The sequence below is a fragment of the Pyxicephalus adspersus genome, chromosome 6 (assembly GCF_032062135.1).
Source record: "Pyxicephalus adspersus chromosome 6, UCB_Pads_2.0, whole genome shotgun sequence".
In the NCBI taxonomy this organism is placed as follows: domain Eukaryota; kingdom Metazoa; phylum Chordata; class Amphibia; order Anura; family Pyxicephalidae; genus Pyxicephalus; species Pyxicephalus adspersus.
Window position 1 is genome coordinate 79,102,905 of NC_092863.1, and position 22,940 is coordinate 79,125,844.

Genomic DNA, 22,940 nt, shown 5'->3' on the forward strand with positions numbered 1-22,940 from the left:
GAATTGCCGGCATGGTAATTTTCTTTTCTAAATTGGTACCCTAATAAAACGGGCACAGCTCCTTATAAAAGACCTGCCCTTTGAACAATCCAATCATTTGCACTTCATTGCTATGACAGCCCAATCATAGAACAGCAGTCAGACACTGTGAGCACTAATCAGCTCTTATTAGAATAAATATTAAAAGGTTTGTTTAGAATTACTTGGTAATGCTAGCAGATGGTAAAACCAAAAAAGTCAGGGTAAGGTGGGCTTAAAGAAATAAACCCATTGCTTTTTTTGATTTGTGAGGAGGTGAATATCTTTTGTTTTATGGAAGTAATGTTGTTAGTCATTTGGTTTTAGGGAAAGGGTTTTGGTCCTTTTAGCCCCATATAATTACCATTAATCTTGTGGGTGCCCCAAGTCCCTAATGACTACAACAGTCACCTTTTTTTTTTTTACATTTTTACCTTAAAAAATCTATCCTAAAAAAGAATGTCACGCTTACAGATAGACAAAAAGATCATTAGAGCTGGCTGGTTAAACTGACCTGAGAGGAGGTACACATTGATTCAGGTGGCTCTGCTTCTGGCCTTACAGTGAGACAGATAATTACAAATGATTTGGCAGGTAAAACCATTTGCATGTATATAAAAAAGGGGAGTACAAAAAAGATGTAGACCTAAATTACATGACCATTAATGTATGGAGAACCTAGGTAACACTTCAGCATTTTCCACTTATTCCCACAAAGTTGATGCAATGTTTCCATTTTTTGGCAAAATTTGAGTTGTCAATGGAAACCAATCTTTGGGGGTACTATGTTCTGTCAATATAGGGCTCGAGTGTGAATCTGATCTTTGTCTGATGCAGGTACACTTTTACATGTGTTTAATACTCTCTTCTTCGCTGTGTGTGCATAGGTACTGTAGTGGTGGATTTCTACGATACGGGCAGATGTATACTACGGGCAGATGAAGCAACTTATATTACAGGTTGGGGTTATTTTAGTTTAAATTTTACAGTCGAAGGGTAACTTTAAATATGAATACACTAGTCTGCTGATTAAAAAGGCGCAGAGTAAAAACAAAAACTTAGATCTTCTTACCTATTGGATTAAATGTGTGCATCTTTAAATCGGTCTTTCTTCCTTCTATGTGAATATCTTCTATTTTCTTCTCACTTGTGTTATTAAATGTAACTTGTACTGAAACCATCTGAGCTCCAAATATACATGGCTGACGAGGGAATTGGTAGTTAGCAGACAAACCTTTGCCACTCATTCGATGGAGAAGTTCATGTGTCTTTGAAGGAACAAAAGACGGTGTGCAAACCTGTTCAGAAAAGACAAATGGATGACAGAGTTAATGTATCAAGTTAAGAATCTGGCAAAATTTACCTACTAATCAATAAAAGTCTATTCAGTCGATGAAAAATGAAATAACAGAAAAAAAAACCTGGGGATGAAACAGAGTATGTCTATAGTCAAAACTTTTTTTGATAGAATAGGGGAGCCATATGAATCATATTGGGAAGATATCCTTTACTTCTAGTCCTGTAGACAGTATAAGAGAAAATACATTTCTGTAAAGTTAAGGAATGGACTTGTAAGACACTGCTCAAGTGCAGAAGAGGAACGTTTTTCCTCTAAGGCTTTTCTGGTGACATTTTCCTGTCACCTTTATTTTGATGACAATGATCACCAGAACAATTAGAGAAAAGAAAATCTCCCAAATGCAGTACCTAAGAAGCAAAAAGATTAAATAGTGAAAAAAAGCGGGCTACGTCACCCTATCGCGCACCTGTGCAGTACGAGATTGACTGACAGAGAAAGAAGCATTAGGTAGAAGACAGAAGATGGTGGACCTGGGATAAAGAATTCCAGGAAGGCGTGGGACCAGACTGCGGAAACGTCCAGTGCCATTGAGGGATCTGCAGGAATAGAGATAAGTGTGATTTTTTTATTTTCGCTTTACTTCCACTTTAAATGAGACCAATGATCTTTTCGGCTTTCTGTATGGGTGACACTATACTCACTAGCCAGCAACACAAAAGGCATTCTTCTCACCACTGTGCTAAAGTAATGTGAGATGTGGATATAGTATTTATAGCAGGGTTCCTTGGGACCTGAAACATATATCCCCTGTGTTAAAAAATTTAGGAAACACTGTTATATTGCAGGAAAGAAAACAGGAGAACATCTTTCGGCATAAAAAATAGAGATGTCATCTTTGGCCCCGACAGCCACCCTCCTGAAGCCCAGAGACCACTTTTTGATACAAAATGTACAGTTTTTAATGAAAATAAAAAAACAATATACTATTGTGGAACATTGTGACTTCTCAGTAGTCCACTTTAAGCAATGAGACAATATCATTGCTGTGGATAATCCACAACTTCCTTTATGATAACAATAAAAGTACAAAGCATGGTAAAATAATATTCACTACATTTTCTCTTTAACCATAATAGGATATTTCTGGGGGCAAGCTTGACCTCCAGCCTGCATGTAGTGTGTTTCCTGTTCACATGAAACCATTCCAAATCTTTTACGATACTGACAGCCATCATCAGTTGTACATTTAGATTCTTCTAGCATACACACATTTGAGAAATGTCCCCAAAGGTTTATATGATAAGGCTTTAATGTTGGATTAACCTATAGCAATTATTCACAATTCTGTGCTGAAAGATCTGATTGCGTAGTATCTATACCTGCACTCTGCTGTACTGTACAAGCCTGTATTGTACATAACAAGAATAACCACAAGACAAACGACAATGTTACCACTAGTGGGTAAGAGACATCACAAAGCCTTGCATACAACTTCTGAAGAGAAGAACACCTCAGGATGGTGTACAAAAATATCCAATCAATTCTGCACAGACCGCGTTATTTCTAAAGGAAATCTATGTGATTCCTGATGCCTGCAGATACATAGTGGCAAAGCACACATATTTTATCAGTTTATTACGGTAAGCAAATAAGCGTGGAATGAGAGGGCACATAACTGTCTACTTAGCGCTTACTGAAACATTTATAAGAGCTGTTATCTCCCTAATAACAGACAGACAGCGTGCAATTTTAAAGAGGAGAAAAGCTTCATATTTTTTAACACTTCACTAAAAAGTAACTGAAGAGTGTAAAATGAAAAATACTCTGTGCAGTTAGCTGGTAATGGACCATATTATCAACTCGAGTTAGATTTATAGGATACAAACTAGTCGCTAATAGTTATTTTATGACATAGCATGTCTGCTTTTTTAAGGTTATTAAGATTAAAATCGTGAAACTTTCTAGAACGGAAAGAAATGAATTATAATTTGTAAAAGGGAAAATAAAATAAAAAATGCAAAACGGCTGTTTCAGGTGAAAGCCACTGGAAGAAAAACAAGACCAATGCTGAATGTAAATCATGGCAGAAGCTAACATCCTGCGTCACACAAAAGACTTGGCGTTTGCTACTCCTATGAAAATACTGGGTGCATAAAAGTGCAATTTTATCTTTGAGTCATTTTTCAGGAGTTAAAGGCAGCATAAAGAAAATACATTTTATCATATGTTTTGTTTAACATTTGCCCATCATTGAAAATGGATACAATATCTACTAGTTACATTATTGTAGTGTCATGTTTATTATAAAAAAAAATGTATATTTTAACACAAAATGTTACTATTTCTTTTTATCTATTCACTATACTTTTTTATGGACATTTAAAGTATTTTATATGAAAGATATATAGGCGTAGGAAAGAATATATATATTTCAATTTCCTATTACAAAGATTCTCAGCTAGAGCGCAAATCAGAGCTGTTTGGTTTGAGGTTGCATTTATTTGAATCAAACCTCAAGCTAAGACCCCTGGGATCGCGTAGCCTAAAACCATCATCAAGGCTAGACTGATTTTTGTATCCTCATTTAGTAGATATCTGCTCATTTGAATTCTAGTGACTGGCACTACCTGGAACAGGATAAGAGGGGAATAGTTTCTAATGGGGACAAAATAGCAGGAATAACCTGAAATGCCTCTCTATTTTATGCAAAAATGTAAAAAGGTTAATTAGGCTTGCTAAGGAAAATGTTGCGCATATATTCTAACAAAGAAAACTTTATTTGTTAGAAATAAGCCCATCCACCTGGTTTCCATAATTTACTTCTTTGCTTTGAAATATTGTTACATAACCCTTTACAAAGTTATTCTCAGCGGTGGTATAAATAAATAGTGATTACAATGCTAGAACAATCTATATTAGGATGACCATGCACTGAACTGATCAGCATCTGACGGACATCAATGGTAAGGTCAGCACAGGTTGTGTAATGCAGCCATTTCAATGCCTTCAATGGCTATTTCTACAATAAAAGTATTTTATATACAACTATAAGGATGTAATGAAAAGCTGGATAACAAAAGTTTGTGCAATGCCCTATTCATCTTTTTACTATTTTATAATGGGGTATAACCCTCATAGTAAACTGGCAGCTTGAAACATTTGACATGGAAAAAAAAGTTTACACATCTAGTAACATAACACGCATAACCTAAAATCCACCACTGACAATGTCAAGAAAGGATGTTACAATGTTGAACTTTAAAGTGAAATTGTTTTGGATGCTGTAGGGTAAAACACAATTTTCCATTGCTAACTTGTTTCTGAACCTGCAAGTTTTGACCCAATCATCTTAGCTGCATTTAGTACAACCTTTTAGACTCTGCTTTTACTTTTCAAAAAACTGCGGGTGCTGTGGTATTTTTTTCAGCTCCCACATGGAGTTTAATGTGGACTAAAAAGCTGCACATTGCATTTCGATTAAGAATGCATGGCATAGGGCAGCATGATAACCAGGGATTGCACATTGCCACAGGTTACATTAAATTTTTCTTGCCCACTGCTGGTTTATGGAATATTGGTCATTAATGTATGTGGACATGTATGTAATGTAATAATGGACATACTGTCTGTGTAAAATAATCCCTTCTACCTAGTACTTTGACTTTGTCATGTGGTCCAATATGTTCTAGTGGCATAGCAGTACATCAGTAAACTCTCCTGACATGTCTGTGCAAGCAGTGCTTAAAGTCATTTCTGTAGCAAAGATTTATAATTGGCCTATCTTTAGTTCTTGTTTAGTTTTTTTTACAATGTTTTCATGTTCTGTACCCAACATCATACTAACCAAAACAAAATCAAATCAGGTAATTGAAAAAAAAATCTTTTAGACATTGTCATTTCTGATTGTATTTCTTCAGATGTGTGTGTGGACCTTTCAGCATAAATAAAACATTGTAATTAGCTTTCCCCTACTTGGCTGTTACTTCCACTTCCACATTCCCCACGCCAATGCACATGCAGCCTCCTGGCATGGATGACATTGATATTCCAGGAGGCTCGAGGGTAGTGTACTATATCTACTAAGTAAAACAGAGACATTCCATGTGTCCTATGTATGTTATGGTTGGCGGTGAGGGGCACAAGATTGCGAGCCAGAGGAAAAAAAATAAAGTAAAATTCTGGCCTTACGTTCATAGCACTTGAAGATCATACAGACAACGAACAATGCACCACAGGCTGACTTCCTCTGAAGCGTAGAGGCTACTGAGCCCAACTAAGAGGGAATTGTGTCCCAGGAAGTCAGTAGAAATTTGCCTCAGTTCCTTAATCACCGCTTACTGCCTCCAGGTAATCTTAATGGAATTTGCCCAGTCCTGCTTTTGAATATAAGCTTGGATTGGGTTGACATTTCTTTGAAAATGTATTAAGGTTTTACTGGTTTGAGGAAATGGCACCTCATTTTCTGTCCTTTTTACAGACAGAAAGAGGAAACCACTCCACCAGAATAGAGGGTGAATAGGGGGTGAAGGGATCTCCCTAAACTCTCGGCATGAAAACTTTAAGATTTTTCCTCTCTACGCCTAAGAAAAAGGGTGTATATGAGAGAAAAAGCAAAAAACTCCCCAATGAGGACACAGAGAGAAAGAGATTAAACCATCGTTCACTTAAAAGAAGAAAAAAAGCGCCTTGATGAATAAAGTGCAAATACACCAAGGAAAACAATGCAGTATATTGCACTTCCATGCTTTTTCTCATCTTCTTTTGTACCTGCTAATCCTGTCCGTAACACACTTCCTGTGCTAGGGTGACAACACTCGCAATACTAAGGACCAGTGTTGTTGCTTTAAGACAAGAAGTGTTTTAGAGGTACAGAACTACTCTTCCTCTTTTATTACATAGCGATGAGGTGTTGTAGACCACAGGGATATCAGAAGGGACAATAACCACCTGAGATTTGGGAGGCAGAGAGTTTAACACCGGCAGAGTGCACAGGAAGCTAGGTTTCTGGCAGGATGAGCAGGTACTTTGGTGCCTTTAGAGCATATTAAGAAAGTCCTTAGAACTGTGCATGTAAAAATACTACATATTTAAATTATTTTGTGTTCTCTCTCTCTCTCTCTCTCTCTCTATATATATATATATAATCTTGGCCTCATTTCAAGCTAGGTTGGGCTATTTTCCTTAATTCTCCATTTCTTTTGTTAGTGATAGTGCCAGACTTGTTTATAATCTTGACTGAACTGAAGCCCATGTCTTGAAGAGGTGACAAAGAAACAAGAAAGCTGATTGAAGGGGTCCATTATGTATCAACATATAGGAAAAGTGATTGATGAAACTCCCAGTCACCTTCACTGTGAGCAGCTGCACCTGTATCCTCTATGTCAAATGACCTGAAAATCCTGCTGACAGTCTCACATTCACCACAAGGATACACCGCTCAGTACTGTGCTTTAACAATCTTTTAATTGACTGCAAATTGTAGTCAGGGAATTTAAGAGTCATGCGATTAGAATATTTTTTTTTCTTTGGGCTTTACTGATCTATCAGAGCAACCTTTACAAAGTTGAAAGAATAACATTACATATATATAAAAAGAAAAACATTCCTTAAATCAGTAAATGATCTATGTATGGCTAATATAAAGATTATGCAGTAAAGCACAATTCTTTATGATTAGGATTTCCACCGCTCATAAAATGTGGGCTCAAAGTTCTCTTTATATGTCCACTGTATGTGGAGTGCATACATCAACACAGCAAGTTTGAAAGTTCTTGTTTTCATTTTGCATGGTCAAGTTTACAAAAGAAAAAAAACAATGGCATGCAGATTAAGCATCAAACCTTTGTTTTAAAACACTTACCGCTACACATCGGTGTGGCAGGGCAGGTGACCTGATTTTCTCCGCTATACTCAAGTAAGGCCTTACATACCACAAGCTGATCTGCTGAGAATTTTGTATTGGACTATCCAAAACGATCAATTTTCCACTTGGTCAGAAGTCCCAGAACAATGCACACGTGCATGTTATTTTCAAGGTCCATCGTTTTTCTAGCATGGCAAGCTTACACGGCTTATGAACTTTAGAATGAATATTTACTTGTATATTCAAACTATGTTTGATTGGAAACCAAAAAATTGGTTGCCTGTGTTTATTTGGCTGCAGATTTCCCTTCCGGATGGCTTTAGATTCCATGTGAAAAGGAGTAAGTGGTAACACATGCTTTAGAGTAGGGCATGGTTGTTACATTTTGAATCTTTGGATACAAAATTCAAAATCCTTGCATCAAAATTACTGTGTGCTCATGTTGTGTGGGCTTTGTGTTTTTCAGCAAAGTATTTAGGCACCAGGCATAAGAACTGGTTAGATGGAACTAATGTTAGATCATATAGATGGGAAGTAAGGGGAAATAAAAAAAAAAAAAAAAGGTTCTGCTATTTTCACTATGCTGCTGTTGTCTGTGGGTCTGACGGAGAATTTCCACTTGTTTTCTGTACAATTAACGCAATAAGGGCCTGATTTATTAAAGCTTTCCAAGGCTGGAGAGGATACACTTTGATCAGTAAACCAGGGTGATCATTACTTTCTTCAATGTCATTTGCTAGCAACTGTTTTGAATCCTGGACCAAATTCATTCCAGGTTTGCTGGATCACCCACATTCACTGATTAAGGTATATCCTCTCCAGCCTTGGCGAGCCCATAAATCAGGCTAAACTTAAGAAAAAACCTCTCAAGTGGGTTTCCTGAATGAAAATACATTCAGTCCTTACAAACATACAGCTATAAGTTTAAACCTGGGACCACAATGCCTCTATTTTTTGAATATTGATATCTGGCCTCTCTAGAAGCTACTTATACACTACAGGAAGCATCAATCACAAGCATCTAATTCCTAGGGACACCTGGAAACTTGTGTCTAGAATTCTTCTTTTTCTATCCACCATACATAATAGCCATAACACAAAAATAAAAATTTGGTACAAGGTATAAAGCTGACAGAGAAGTAAATGTTTTGTAATTGGCTTATAACTAGAGCATCACTAAAGATATTTAAAGAAGGGACCACCTCGCTGATTACACAAGGCAAATTTTCTTTTTAGACAGACTAAATCAGGCACTTCTGGCAAGAGAAAAGAATCTACTCTGTCACTTGTCTACTAAACACCAAGTGATTTCTTCAAATCAAATCCCTAAAAAGCAGCTGACAATAGTCTTGACAGCTACGACGTATTTTGACCTTGTGTGAGACGACCTCTAGCTTTGATTTCTTAATCCATTTGCTAGTGCGCACATCACACAGAGCGAGATGATTCTTCCTTCCCCACAAGGCAGGAAAACCCTTGAAATGAACATCTCACTATCTACTAGTGACACACTTGAGAGGCAAGGGGGAAAAAAAAAATCTTTCCTCACACACGAGCAGCCGCTTTGGTGTGGGACACACACGGCAACACTTCCTCTGGGCATTTATTACCTGTTAAAAAACAATCTTTTGGTGAGTGGCAGTTCAGGGTTTTTGAGAGCAGGCAGCAATATTTCTTCAGGTCTGCTGAGTCATAATTAAAGCTGAACTGAGCGGAATTGGAGAGGGAAGGTCAGCGAGGTGCCGTATGAGAGATGAGGCTGGGCTGATGGGGACCAAATGAACAAATTATGATGGGCCCCACTCAATGTGATGAGGTCAAATGGCTGTTTCTACCCACTGACAGTTCAATTTCCCTGAAATGTCTCTCGATTCTCTACGAACTAATTATGAATGAAAAGTTATCAACTGCCCACACCAAAAGGGGTCTAAATGCTATTTTTTTAGTGCTCCTAATGTCAAAATATTGTTTGAAGCAGCATCATTGCATGGAATTCAACTTCTAGCACAAAATATGTGACATCATTTAAATATCTTTCTAACAGACAGCTTAACAAAGTTATGTTACAGAAGATCAAATCATGTCCAGCCCAAAATATACATAAAAATGATGTTTAATTGTTTTAATGAAAATCACATTAGTCCCGTTTAAGGCAAGTGGTAAAATATGTTTCTCTATCAACAATTTGGTGAATGTAATGCAATAGTTGTAATACTAATACTTTTACATATGTTAATCAAGTGTCTGTAATCATTTACATCATTTACATTAACTTAACTGTAGCAGTACCATTAATCAGCTTATTAGAATGGGTGATCTGAGATTACAAAATACAGTACAGTATTTAATAAAATCATAGTGGTTCCCAACAGTGATCACAAACCTCTGATGTTGCTGGACAGTAATCATGTATTGAGATTTCTTTCAATCTTTTTGTTTTTGGGAAAATAAATAGGAAAAATATGGGTCCATGCTTTCTGCTCTTGAATAAACTTTTGAAATACCTCCCCATAATAGTTAATGGGGATAAACCCCTACTTTTGTAGTAAAACAAGAGTTGGAAAAAGTTTGTGGCTCTATGACCTTCTCTACGCAAAAGAGAAAGACAGCAAAAGTACAACTGTAGGTAAAACCTTTTTATAGTATATACTAGGAAAATTAAACTTTTTTGGACTATTAGAAAAAAAGTTTTTTCTTCTTTAGCAATGTATAAGTATTAAAAGTATTTAGGATTAGCTTTATTGATGGAGAGAAGACAAAAAAATAAAATTTTAATAATAATGTTCACACCATACAGCAAAAAATAAATAAATATCTGTACTTTAAGGAATTTAAAAAGCAGGACTGGTAAAGTGAATCTTCATAATTGCATGTCATGTACAGATCGGTCTAGTACCTGTTAATGAAGAATGTCATGCCTAAAAATTGGACTTTTAAAGAGGTAATCCAATTTTAGCTAAAGTGCAAACTCCTCCATGTTTTGTTTGTAAGTATATAGAAAGGAATATATAACAGTAATGTATTATCAGTATTTGCTATATTGGTACTATAACCATGGTGACATATGGCCCCCAGGCTTGATTCCTTGACAATAAGCCAGATTTTTTTAAAGCTCTCCAAGGCTGGAGGAGATGCATTTTCATCAGTTAACCTGGGTGAACCAGCAAACCTTGAATGGAATTCTAAAAAGTATTTGCTGTTTGTTAGTTAATGTTTAATTCTTGGACCACATCCATTTCAGGTTTGCTGGATTGTCCAGGCTCACTGATGAAAGTGTATCTTGTCCATCCTTGGAGAGTTTAAATAAATCAGGCCCAATGTCCCAAAAGAACTATTGCCTATAGTGGAACAGCAGGGTTCGTTCCCAGATGCAAACTCAATGGTGACGAGAATTAGCAACATAGTATAACCATGGTGAGAGAGCAGGCGTTCCTCACAGCTAAATTCTTAAATGGTAATACATTTCTTCTACCAAATGGTGCATGGAAAAAAATTAAATCTAGGTAGACATTTTTCACATTACCTAAGTACTACTGGATAACATATATCACCTGCAAAATGCACCTAAAATAGAACAGAATAAATGGTAATTATTTTACCTCTTCAAACGATTTAGTATTTTCCTGATTTTTAACACACACATGGAGCAAGAAAGAGGATGTCTTTCAACTCCAGCAAACAATGATGTATTTTGCAGTAACCGTTATTTCTTGTTATCGGAGTACACTAATCTCACACAAACCATTTACCAAGATTTTGTTGTGTTAAGAATGTTTGTTGATCAAGTGTTATTACAACTGTCCGTAACATATTGAGTTCTTACACAGCTCAGACAGATCAACTGAAGGAAATCCCTTGCAATATATTTTTTTTTAACATAAAATGAAATCACTTCTGAAAAGATAGGAAAAATGAGCTCGCTTACTAAGGGTATTTTCCACTTGATATAAACAGTGGAAACCCACTTATGACTTCCATGTAGCAGTGAGAGAACACCTAGAAATATTCCCATGTGTGATGGCTTATTTAGCAGACAAGGGCTGTCAACAGCCAGACAGTTGTTACATCAGCAGTGACAGACTGAGACGATTGATGGCTTTCCCTCCCAGTCTGTATGTTGTATGTTATAACAGCCAAAAAATAACAATGGAAAATGGCTGACTGAGTAGGTCTATATCATGATTAAAAATAAATGGTGTAATCCACTTATGCAATATTCACATGCTTTATCTTATAAAAATCTGGACTGCACTAACTGCTTCCTGAGCACCGACAAGGACATGTTATTTGTATGTATAGCATATTTAAAATTACTTTGTTGTGTATGATCCTACATTTTCCATATTCTCAGATTCCAAAGTTAATTGAACAAACTAGTTTTCCTTGCATACACAGCATTTGTTCTGAGAATACTGTGCACTGCACTGTGTAGGATTGTCTATTTCCTTTAGGTTATGATTACTACAATAGACTTATGTTCTCAACACATAGGTAAAAAAACAAAATAATAGATAGAGCTGGGACAGAGCCAAAATCCTGAATATGGATGATTTTCCTTTAAACACAACGCACAGCATACAACATCATACGTCATTATTTTACAATACCTCTGCATGATAATATGATCATGTTGGTGATACCCTTTCTGGCTGGATAACACACAGGAGAGGAATATCTTTTTATACCAGTGGAGTTTTTGAATCCTAATCATGAGCTTTTCCATCTTCTGTACCAGCATTGTTCTAAACTTGTTTCACAAAGGCAGCTGCTTGGCCATCATTTGTATTTCCCTCGTTAATCCTGACGCAGTGAATTAACCTTTAATTACTGTTGTTAAAACTGAAATGAGGATTGTGTCTAGTTAGGGCCGGCTCCTTTCACTGAATGATGGCAATGGAGAGGAAGAAGGGTCAATGAATATGTCCCATGTCATGTCTGATTGCTGCTAAAGATGTGAGTGGGAAGCTCTCACCTCAGCAACATATTTTGGTTCTAACACTTATTGACAGTTCTAAAACTGGACAGATAATTATCCTACACAGCAGAAACCTTTCCTAAACCTATGATCATACATGCTGGTGTCTATTATACATAGCAGCAAGTGGAAAAAAAAGGCAATTAACCTAAGGTTTTCAACCTCAGTTAAGAGGAAACTCCACTCCCAAATAAATATGTATTTCCAACGTTTAAAATGGTCTCTGCCTGATGCAATTTTTCCCTCCCATTGTGTGTAGGTAATGTTTAGAATTGGTTTCTTTGGCAAAATAAGTAAATTACTCTAAAGTCTCAGGCTTCTTTTCCTAAAAGGCATCTGGAATCATTAAATTTAAATTTTTAATTATATATACGTGATTATCCTAAAGTAGACTTTTTTTATACCTCCTTAGATCAATGTAAAATAGATTATTGTGATGTAAGTAATCTTACCATTCTGTGTGAATTAATTTTAAAAATTGATTCTTTAGAATTGTCACAGTTATATACACATGTACATGGAAGCATCTATATTTGCTGACTATTTGCTTCCTGTTTTGCAGCGTCACAAATTGTTTTTGCATTATAATTTATTGGCACCCTTGCATTTATCACAAAAAATGCACCACTTCTCCCAGAAAATTGGACCACCCTTCCGATGGCAGCTGCCGAGAGGAATTTCCTGACTAGGCAGCTGTCACTGAAACCTTTATCCTCATTTAAAGTTATCTAAAGTCCTGATTTTGAGACTAATATGTGGCAGAGGTTCTAATTCTTAAGGCTATGTACACATTCAGGGCTAGTATCCGAAGAGAATCTGACGTGTGTATGTAGCCTTACTATCCCATCAAAAAACAGTTTAAATTGGGCATAAAAGGACATTCTTAATTCCAGCGATGTATAAAATCACAACAGAGAGATCACAGTCCATTTACTAGTGAAGAAGTAAGAAATGACCTTCTTCTGTGGCAAGTCTCTGTGGTAAGGACAGGGGACAGGTGAAGCAAAGATGATTATGGTACTACTCTATGCTCCTAAACAGTAACAACAAATTGGTTCCAGGTATCTAATTTAATTCTTTTATTAGTTTTGTTCTTTGATTATAAATACTACAAAGAAATGAGAGTGACAGTATTTAGATGAAAAATACTTATTTGGAATTGACAAAAACTCTAGTCTAACTTTTAAGCATATAACCAACAAAAATTGGGCAAACCTTAAATATAAATCTATGTTTTCTTATGTTTTTGGGTTGTGCTGGGCACCTGGTCTCAATGGGCTCAGGCCAATCAACCCATTTCCTACCAAAACTGCGGACAGGTATGTAAATGGCAGCATGTACAAAGTAGTACTTTTATCGCTGTGCGCACCTGATTTTTTTTAGCCTTCAGGCTGCCTTTATAATACACGAACTGATTTACTGATGCATGCAAGGAAAAACAGACTCCGTGACATTTCAATCTGTTTAAAATGGAGGTTGATTTGATTAAAAATAAAATGAACACTTAAACATATTTTCTCCTCTATTTCATTACAATTAACCCAAACGCTTCAAGATGGGCCTAAAATGAATGGATTTATGTAATGATTCGGGTGTCTTATGTGGCCCCCGGGGTCACAAGGGAATGTACAAAAAATGGTATTGTGATACAATACTCTGTTATTAATCTTCATTTACAGACCAAGTAGATGAAACAAAGGAACAAAGTATACTTTCAATAATGTGCAGCAGCTATGAATTTAGAGAAATAGGCTTTATTGATAGGCTTTATAAAAGCTGCATGCAATTACAGTGCTGAATGATTTGAATAATAGACTGTCTGACATATTCCAGGATAAGTGGCTGCTACATTTCTCTGATATTAGGGTCATATACTCATCTATTCTTACTCCAAGCTCTCCTTCGCCTGGTAATAAATTAATTTCTTAGTGTTAGTTCGGCATGTGCCCTACAGTTAAATTCATTTTCTCCCTCACTGAAGGAAAAAGTTGGAAAAAAAAAAAAAAAGTTAAGATGTTATTTCCGATTTCACAGCAGTTTCTTACAGTATGCAAATTGCAGCTCGCAGAGATTCAGGGTAAGGAAGTGTAATAAGGCCTATAAAACGATATAATACAGCGTTAAGGTACCCATTCAAATTAGAAGGCCTTCATGTGATAGTTGCCAGTTTGACAGGTTTGAACGATATATAGGCTATGGGAAACCACAAAGCCTATAGAAAAACTAAGGGTTGGGATGAAAACTGGAATACAATTCTTCAAATTGTGGTTGTAGCTTCATTATTCTCAATGCAGCTTATAAATCATAAAAATACTCACACCATAACTAAAGTGCCCGTGTGCCCAAACTCATTAAAAAAAAGTATTTACAAAATCTTAACAAGCAGCAAAAAAATGAATCCTAGTTGCACATATGAAACTGTTCAATGAAGTTTTGATAGATAAACAGGAATGGATACCCATTAACCTGAAAGTGCACAATGAACAGATTTTCTGTTGGGAAAGTTATTTGATTTACCAGCCTTTTTGCTGTTAATTAATAATATGTAAACTTTCATGTCTATAGTAGAGTAAATGTCAGAATGCAAATTCACCCTTAACAGTGTAGAAGTGTGGCACAACAATGTTACCAATGCAAATCCAAGGGAGAGTGTTTCAAGGAGATTTAAACTTAGTTTACAGTAACTCCAACTATGATACCATATGGTCCAGAAAAGCTCCAATAATCTCATTGTGAACTTTTCAATTAGTAAGTATGTGTGTGTGGTTTAGTTGCAGGCATATAAAGGAATTAAACATTAAGTGTACAGTTGTGTAAAAAAAATTTAAACATTTATATCTTTTAAAGTGACCAAGTGGGAAAAAAAAAGCAAACATAACTTACATTGATTATTGGCGATGAAGCAGAAAGGGATAAACCTTGAAGATCAGCTATTAAACTAGCAGAAAGCACTGCAGGTTTGGGAGCAGCAACAGGAGTCGATACATCATTAACTATAAGGGGGGGAAAGGGAAAGAATAATTTGGTAATTATGCTAAATTTACAACTGAAAATGACATTAGGAGGGTAGGTCCTCTCACTGAGTAGGTACATAGGTGTTTTATTGGACTTTTTTCTGTTTCTTTTTTTTTTTTTTTTTGCTTTAAAGATTTATTTGTATAATTTGTATTGATCAGAATATAAAATGTTATATGTAAATAATTTTTAAAAACATATGAGGGCAAGTGAGCAAGGCTAAATCAAAAGGAAGCACCTCGTTCAGTACAGCTCAGTATATGGAATCAGATCTGAAAGGAAGTGAAATTAAACTTTAAACACTGCTGACTGCCCACCCTACCAGTCCCACTCTGCCCACTCTACCAGTATTAATTGTGAATAAGCCTTATGATTTAGGCTATGATTTGTTAAAAAAATAAGTTAAAGTAAGGAGCCTATAGAATTTATCTAGATCAATAAACTAGTAATCCATGAAGGGCCAGACAGACCACTCATGTGACTTTGGGAGATTCCTTGACCACACTTTTCCTTCTAGCTTTAATTTTTTTTACTTGTACATTCTATTAATTTAGATAGAGCTCCTCTGATTTTAGAGTCCCAAAGCCAGCAGAGCACATATAAACTTGCAGTGGTATGACTACTAGGGCCTAACTACTGCTGTATAATTTAGACTTACAAAAGCATGGCAGAAATTTGTATGAATTTAAAATACATAGCAATTTATGTTGTATAAAAGCATTCCCCCTACACACACACCTAATAGAAAGACTGATAAATATGATAATGCCAGCTGAGCCTCTACATGTTTTTACTCTGCTAATTTCTACTAATTTTTAAAATTGAAAAAGTAGAACTAAAACAAGATAGAGACACTTGTCTCTTAACTGCTGTATATATTCAAATAAACATGATGTTTGACCTATGGAATTATCATATTAAACAATACTTACAGTCATTTAGGTCTAGCAATGAAATATTTTTTTTTGGTGGTTCCTTTGGTTTGATAGGTTTGCTTTCAGTTTTCTGTAAAGAAAAAGAACACTCCAGTTATTTTGTGCCATGTCAGGTCTGACACAGTGTATAAATTACAAGCCATGGGATATGCCCAGTGTTGGTTTGTAACGTTACACTTTAGCTTTCTCATTACACAACAGGCTATTTAAAGCTGAACTGTAGGCCGATAAAAAGCACAATCAAGCAGCTTTGCAATTAAAAAAGCAGACCCAAAGTGAAAAACAAAAAAACACCAGGTGGTAATACTATTTGACTACATCCAATGCCTAAATCCCTGCTTATTGGGGGCTTTTTGTTTAAGCTCTAAACTAAGTTTAGAGCTCGGCTCTGTGTGTGGCAATGCTGGGGATAATATAACTTCTGCGCATGCTCAGGGGTTACATTATTCAATCAGTGAAGAGGATCGCAGTCTCTATGAAAGTCCACCATGGAGCCAGCGGTGAAGATGGTGCCTTCAATGCCTGCAAGCTGTCTGCACAAGGTATGTGCCATATTCAGCAGCTTAAAGGCAAATTTAATGTATGGAATTTTTTTTTTTTACTTAAACCATTTTTGAAAATTCTGTTTCATCAACACAACAGGAAGTGAGAGGTAATGTGGGATTTCCTCTCACTTGGCGTGACATTGATCACAAGCAAAATTCACCAAATGGCACATAGTAATAAAAATCTGTAAGAAAGTCTAACCCTTTGCTTTTGAAAGAGAAAAATATATTTAATACATTTTGAAATTGTAATTAGTTTAAAGCGTACCAAAACTCAGAATTTTTACCTTACATAAAAGGGTAGACAATCCTTTTATTTAAAGTAAAAATTGTGTTTGGTTTTTTCAAGTGCAACACCTACGTGATCAAGATTGAATAGGAGCGCAGGGCCTTCCAGGATACCTACGTCACGCATCCCGGTGGACTTCTGATAGCTCCTTCTCTTTCATGCTTTGAGCAAGCGCAGCGAGATCGGAAATTTTTTCCCCAATCTACGTCACCCGATCTCCCACCTGCACAGTGTGAGAACGGGTGATGTAGAAAGAAGAACACATGAAAAAGAGAGAAGATTGTGTGTTACTTCCCCCACCGACTAGATTGTAAGTTCTTCGGAGAAGGGTCCTCTCCTCCTGTGTCACTGTCTTTATCTGTCTGTCATTTGCAACCCCCAATAAATTGTACAGCGCTATTATATTAAATATTAATTTTAAAAAGAATAACAACACATGATTGGCTGCAGTGTTATTTAAATACTGCATTTCCTGGCCCGAATCTAGAGTTGCAGAACTTTCTTTCCCGCTTTTTTTTGCATTTTCGATTTGGGCTTCTAGGTGCACTTCCTTATAAAAGAGCAACCCAAATGTTCAATTTCCACACGTTTTTAAACTCGTGATCCCCATATTTAGAAATTCTTTAAATTAAAAAAAGAAATGTTGGTTGTTAGTAGCTAGGAGAGTCCCCTGTGTACCCTAAACATTTTAGGTAATTACAACCAACAATTTAGGAGATCTAAAGGATTAAACACAACCAGTTGTCAGGCTGCAAGATCTGACAAGCAGACTTTACACCCACAGTGATCACACTGCGGGTGGATAAATTTCACAGGCTGTTTTTGTTTTGGCAGTGATGAGGAGGGTACTGGCTGTCCTGCCCCCATCTGCGATCACATGCATGCTGCTCTTTGTGTTACCTAGGTATAGCGCTAGGAGGTGACATCTGAAGGTAGGCTGAATTCACATTGGCAGTAAGGTTGCATTTGCTGAGTTTGCCCCTCACTTTCCTCCATCCAGGAACCAATGCTGCTCGAAAAATTGCTAGGCCTGAAAAGCCCAGCACTTACCCAGCACTCTTACCAATCCCAGGTGCCCAGCAGTTATCACCGGTTATCAATCCCAGGTGCCCAGCAGTTGCCAAGAAGTCACTCAGGAGGGGCATTTTTTTTTTACTGCTAATGTGAACTAATCCTAATCTGTTAAACCACATTGATCACAATATTACACTACTACAAGGGATTACACTATTGAAACATGGAACTCTAGGGAGTTGGATTAAATACACAGCATTGGACTATTGGGGCATAATACAAAAAAAATGGAAAAATTGTACAGTCTAACAAGCCAGGCATTAGAAAGTTGAAACAAAGTACAGGGGGAGGTAGAACACTGACATAATACCAGGAGTTACTAGATACCTATGGCACAAATAACTAGGAGCTCCAAATTTGCTGTGTCTAGCCCCGGCCACTTTTTTACCACCTGGCTACAGTTTCCCCCCACCAGGCTAAAAAAAAAAAGAAATTCTGGGGAGAACACTGAATACTGTAACATATAAAAGTTTTTTTTTTCTCATGCAGCAGGGCACACTGCATGTGACTAGAAAATAGGACAAATTCATCAACATACGCGGTGCAGTGTAGAAAGGAGATTCTGCGGGTAACTATAAAGAGGTTGTACTGTAAACTGTGTTAAAAACATTCAAGCAGGAAGACTATGGTACTAAAAAAAAAAACAAACAAAAAAAACCAGAATGGGATCCCCACAAAAATCTCATCTTAGGTGTTAATAAATCAAAATTGAGAAAGTAAATTGTGTTTCATGTATAGAAAAGTTGCATGTTTATGGCTTAATATAATAATTATATATAGTCAACTAAGTCAAAAAATGGAGTGCAGCACAAGCATCAATGTATATAGTGTCATACAACAATACAGTATTGTTTTCTCCAAAATAATTCCTCTTTTAAGTCTTTTCAATAGACTGACGCTCATTACCCTGCAGAACACAGTGTGGGTCTCGCAGATGATGTGATGGGGACATTGCATCTAGATTCCCCCATTTACAATTCATCTTGTTAATAGAGACAGAAGCTGGATAAAAGCATATAGTAGATGAAGCAGGAGATTGAGGATTTCTCTTGCGCTATGCATTATTCATGGCCTCTGACTGCAAAGTGTGGAAAATGAGAATTTCACACTGCGCCAAGAGCCGCAGAGATACTCGGAAAAGGCACATGAATTGCGGTTTACTGGCTGGATTTTACCTTACCTTCCAAAATATTTATGTGTTCAGCATCATTCAAAATTCACATGCTCTGACTGATCGCCCGCCTAGCACCTTGGATTGCCTCTTAAAAAGTTATCAACCAGAAATATAGTTTAACTATTTAGGACATAATAATAGCTATTTAGGACATGATACCAGCGCTGTGGGAGAGGAATGTGAATATTTATTTGTTTAGGCTGTAGCTTGGCATTCCTACAAAAGTTTGAGCATTCTTTTTTTTCTCTTGAGGGTTTTAAATGATGTAATTTGTGCTGAGGATGCTACAAAAAGTCAGCACCGATTAAAAAATGAAATAGATTATTCCAGTACAACACTAGCATCTACTACTGGCTATTACTGTTTTACATCATTATATCTACAATAAGTGATGCCTGAATTCATCTTCAGCTTAAAAAAAAGTAAAAAAAAAAAAAGAAAAAAAAAAACTTCCATACATATTGCAGATTTCTTATTAAGGATCCTTCCAGAAATGTGGATCTTGGTGATGACAACACAGGAAGTAATACCAAACTCTTCTACAGTGGGAGAGGACAGTTTTGGAGTAAATTTGGGCATCATATACCACTGGGTAATATGTTGGTGCTATATTAATCCTGTTTATTAATAATAATATATCTTTAACCCGAGTTAACGGATTTCAAACAATAACAAACAAACAATAAGAGAATGGTATTTTTAGAAGGATAACTGTAATTTCAAAGTCACAACTGCCTGCCCCCTTCCCTGACCCAAAATAAACGCAGGGTACCCACCATACATTCATACCTATTCATACCGGAGATCAGGGTGGCCACAACCCCTTCTCTTTGATGAAATCTAGAATGCCTATGGAGTAAAGCCCCTGATAAACTTCTATGGAGCAGTAGAAGGATAATCTGCTATCAAACTATCTGCCAACACATAGGCAGATTGTGAGTTCAGGTAGTTCATAGGCCTCAAAATCTTAAGATTTCGGGTGACTTCTAAAGCTTTAGCTCCCTTTCCATCCTGACACATTCTTTTAGGCTATGTTATCAGCTTTGCTTAGAGGTAAGGTGCACATCAGTATAACATGTTGGCTGAACCACACCATGAATGCATAAGTGTTTGAATGGCCATTCCAATGCACAAATAGCAAGGTAGAATGGTACAGTATAGTTTATGGATGTGCATTTACAAACTGCAAAGGTATAAAACTCTCATTAACCTACTGTTTACAACTTATCATTAAAAAGTCAAACTATTGGCATTAGTAAATCTATATAGTTTAAACATTTGAAGGGCAAAATGTTGAAGGGCAAAATATGTTCTTGGCATTTGGCAATTCATGAAAAGATTTGGTAAAAAGAAAAGAAAAACAAATCCATTCTACATTAAAATGTATAATTACAAACAACATAACTCCAAAACAAGAAGACTCTGCAGTGCTTGTAACACAGTAATGACTTCACTAGTCTAGAAACTGCAGAATGGCTCAATGCTTTGGGTTAAATTATCACAGCACAATCTGCACATTCGGATATTGGATCGTAATCTTCACTGGAGCAGGGAATGATGTGAATGGTTCTTTAACCCCTGTGAAGTTTTGTAGGAAATACAGCAGGGTGAATTAAATTAGATACAGAAGTTATGGTTAACAGGAAAGATAATAAATCGGACCTAAACTTAAAAAACAGAAAAGTCACCAAGAGGCAGCGCTAACTGACAAAAAGGTCATTGCTGCAGGGTGGCTCTATACAGGTAAGTCTGTGCCATAACCATCACGTCTTTGAATATCTGCGGATTATGGCAGAAGCTCACCACCCACAAGTATCATTCCACTATAAAGTTGTTATATACAAAAATGTTCTTCACTTCAATCTGCATACCAGCATGTATCTTACCTTGTTGCTGGTGATAGTTTTAGGTGCCTGTGGCTTAGAGTCACTATCCTCTTCAGATCCTGATTCAGAGTCAGAATTTGAACTTTCACTTGAAGATGAAGAACTGGAATCTTCACTTTCTACAGTGTCCACGTTCTCTTCACTCTCAGACTCACTAAAAGAACATTCAATTATATGAATTAACATTTTTAAAACAGCAGTTTTCATATCAAAACAGGTAATAAATCGCATACACAACAAATTCCACATACAATGCGTACATTTCAAGATACAAATAACAGGTATTTTTATTGAATTGTGAAAGATTTAAAAGAAAATACAAATAAAAAAGGGGGATAAAAAGGGGGAAAAAATAACAAAAATGTTGCTAATTATGTATCTGTTGTGTTTGAATATAAACATGCTTGATAAAAAATTACAAGGCAATACATGAACCACATGATAACTACCAACTATATAACATCTGTATCTGGAAGTTAGCCACATTCCAGTGAGCAAAATCCCATCTGTATTGAATCTGCAAGATATCAGTCCTAGAAATTATGTGAACTGGGAATGTATGAACATCCAAAAGTAAATGCTTCTGTAATACTCTGCCCAATAAAATGGAAATGGTCACCATCTACCAAAGGGTCAAGGTTGCTACCTAAACCAATTACTGCAACAGGCAGGTGCAGAAAGACCATCCTCAAGTAAATGACAGTTCCCAATTCAGCTAAAACAACATTTTTGGAACTTGTGTGGATTATCCCTACTAAAATAAACCAATTTCTCAAACATTGGTGTAAACTATGTGCATACCTCTCATCCACTACTCAAATCGGGGAGGGATCTGGGGGATTCTATTTATTGGCAATTTATAATATAGTAACATTTGTTTGTACCACTATATCAACCTAAGTGATATGTTTCACATTTCCATTTCCAGATTCAGATTTGTTAAGCCATAAATAAAGAGGAACTAAACTCAGAACAGCAAAAAAAAAATACACTTACCTTCCATTCCGCAGGGCAGTCTGTTACCTCCAGGGGAATCCTGCATCGTGTCCTACATCGTCCCGGCATTCGTCCAGGAGCCAGCCACACCCTTTTTATTTATTTATTTTATTTTTTAAGAACTCATAAACACAATCTAAAACAAAAAGCTACCTGGTAATAAAAGCAGATCAGATTACCAACCAAACCGGCAGTGTAGTTTAGAACCAGGCCAGCAACAGTAGTGTACACCCGCTTTTGTGACATGATAATATAGGATACTGAGGATCTATTGACCTCTTCCAAGCCCATGGAATGCTGCAGATGAGAGCCAAGTAAGTAGATCCATGGGTTAACAAGCTAACAAACCCCTACACCCTATTTCTTTGAAATACTGTAACTGAACTCTTTTCCCAAATGGGAGCCTAGAAGATGCGATTTAGCTTAAAGCAGACCTAAACTCAAATTTTCACATAAAAGGATAGACAACCATTATTATATAAAGGTAAAATATAGGTTTTTTTTTTTGTTTTTTTTTTTAAGTGCAACACACTTTAAAAAAATAAAAGGGTGAAGCACCTCTCCTTTAAATCTTAGAGCCTTTCAGGGTACACATCTCGGGGGCTCTTGGCTGCTCCTTCTGTGCATGCCCTATCATGGGCATGTGCAGAAGGGGCATTTTCTTTCACTGAGGGGAAACAGATGCCGATTGGCAATCTTTTTTTCCCTTTTATAGCAGGCTATGTCACCCGATCTCTTGCCAGAGCAGTGCGAGATCGGGTGAAATACCGAGAAGAAGAAAGCTGAAGATGGCAGCCCTGGGATGGAGAGGAATTCAGGATGGTACTGGACTCAATCGAGGAAAGCTCCAGTGTGATTGAAGGATCTGGG

The 22,940-nt window shown here is 36.6% G+C and overlaps 1 protein-coding gene across 1 annotated transcript in view; it reads right to left on the bottom strand.

Annotated features, from left to right (window-relative positions):
- AP3B1 (adaptor related protein complex 3 subunit beta 1) overlaps nucleotides 1–22,940 on the bottom strand; it is a gene marked incomplete in the record, with an annotated part of 140,574 nt that overhangs the window by 36,250 nt on the left and 81,384 nt on the right. Inside the window, 4 exon segments of the mRNA XM_072416305.1 lie at nucleotides 1,091–1,316; nucleotides 15,040–15,149; nucleotides 16,104–16,176; nucleotides 21,075–21,228. Of these exon segments, the coding sequence (XP_072272406.1) occupies nucleotides 1,091–1,316; nucleotides 15,040–15,149; nucleotides 16,104–16,176; nucleotides 21,075–21,228 (563 nt within the window).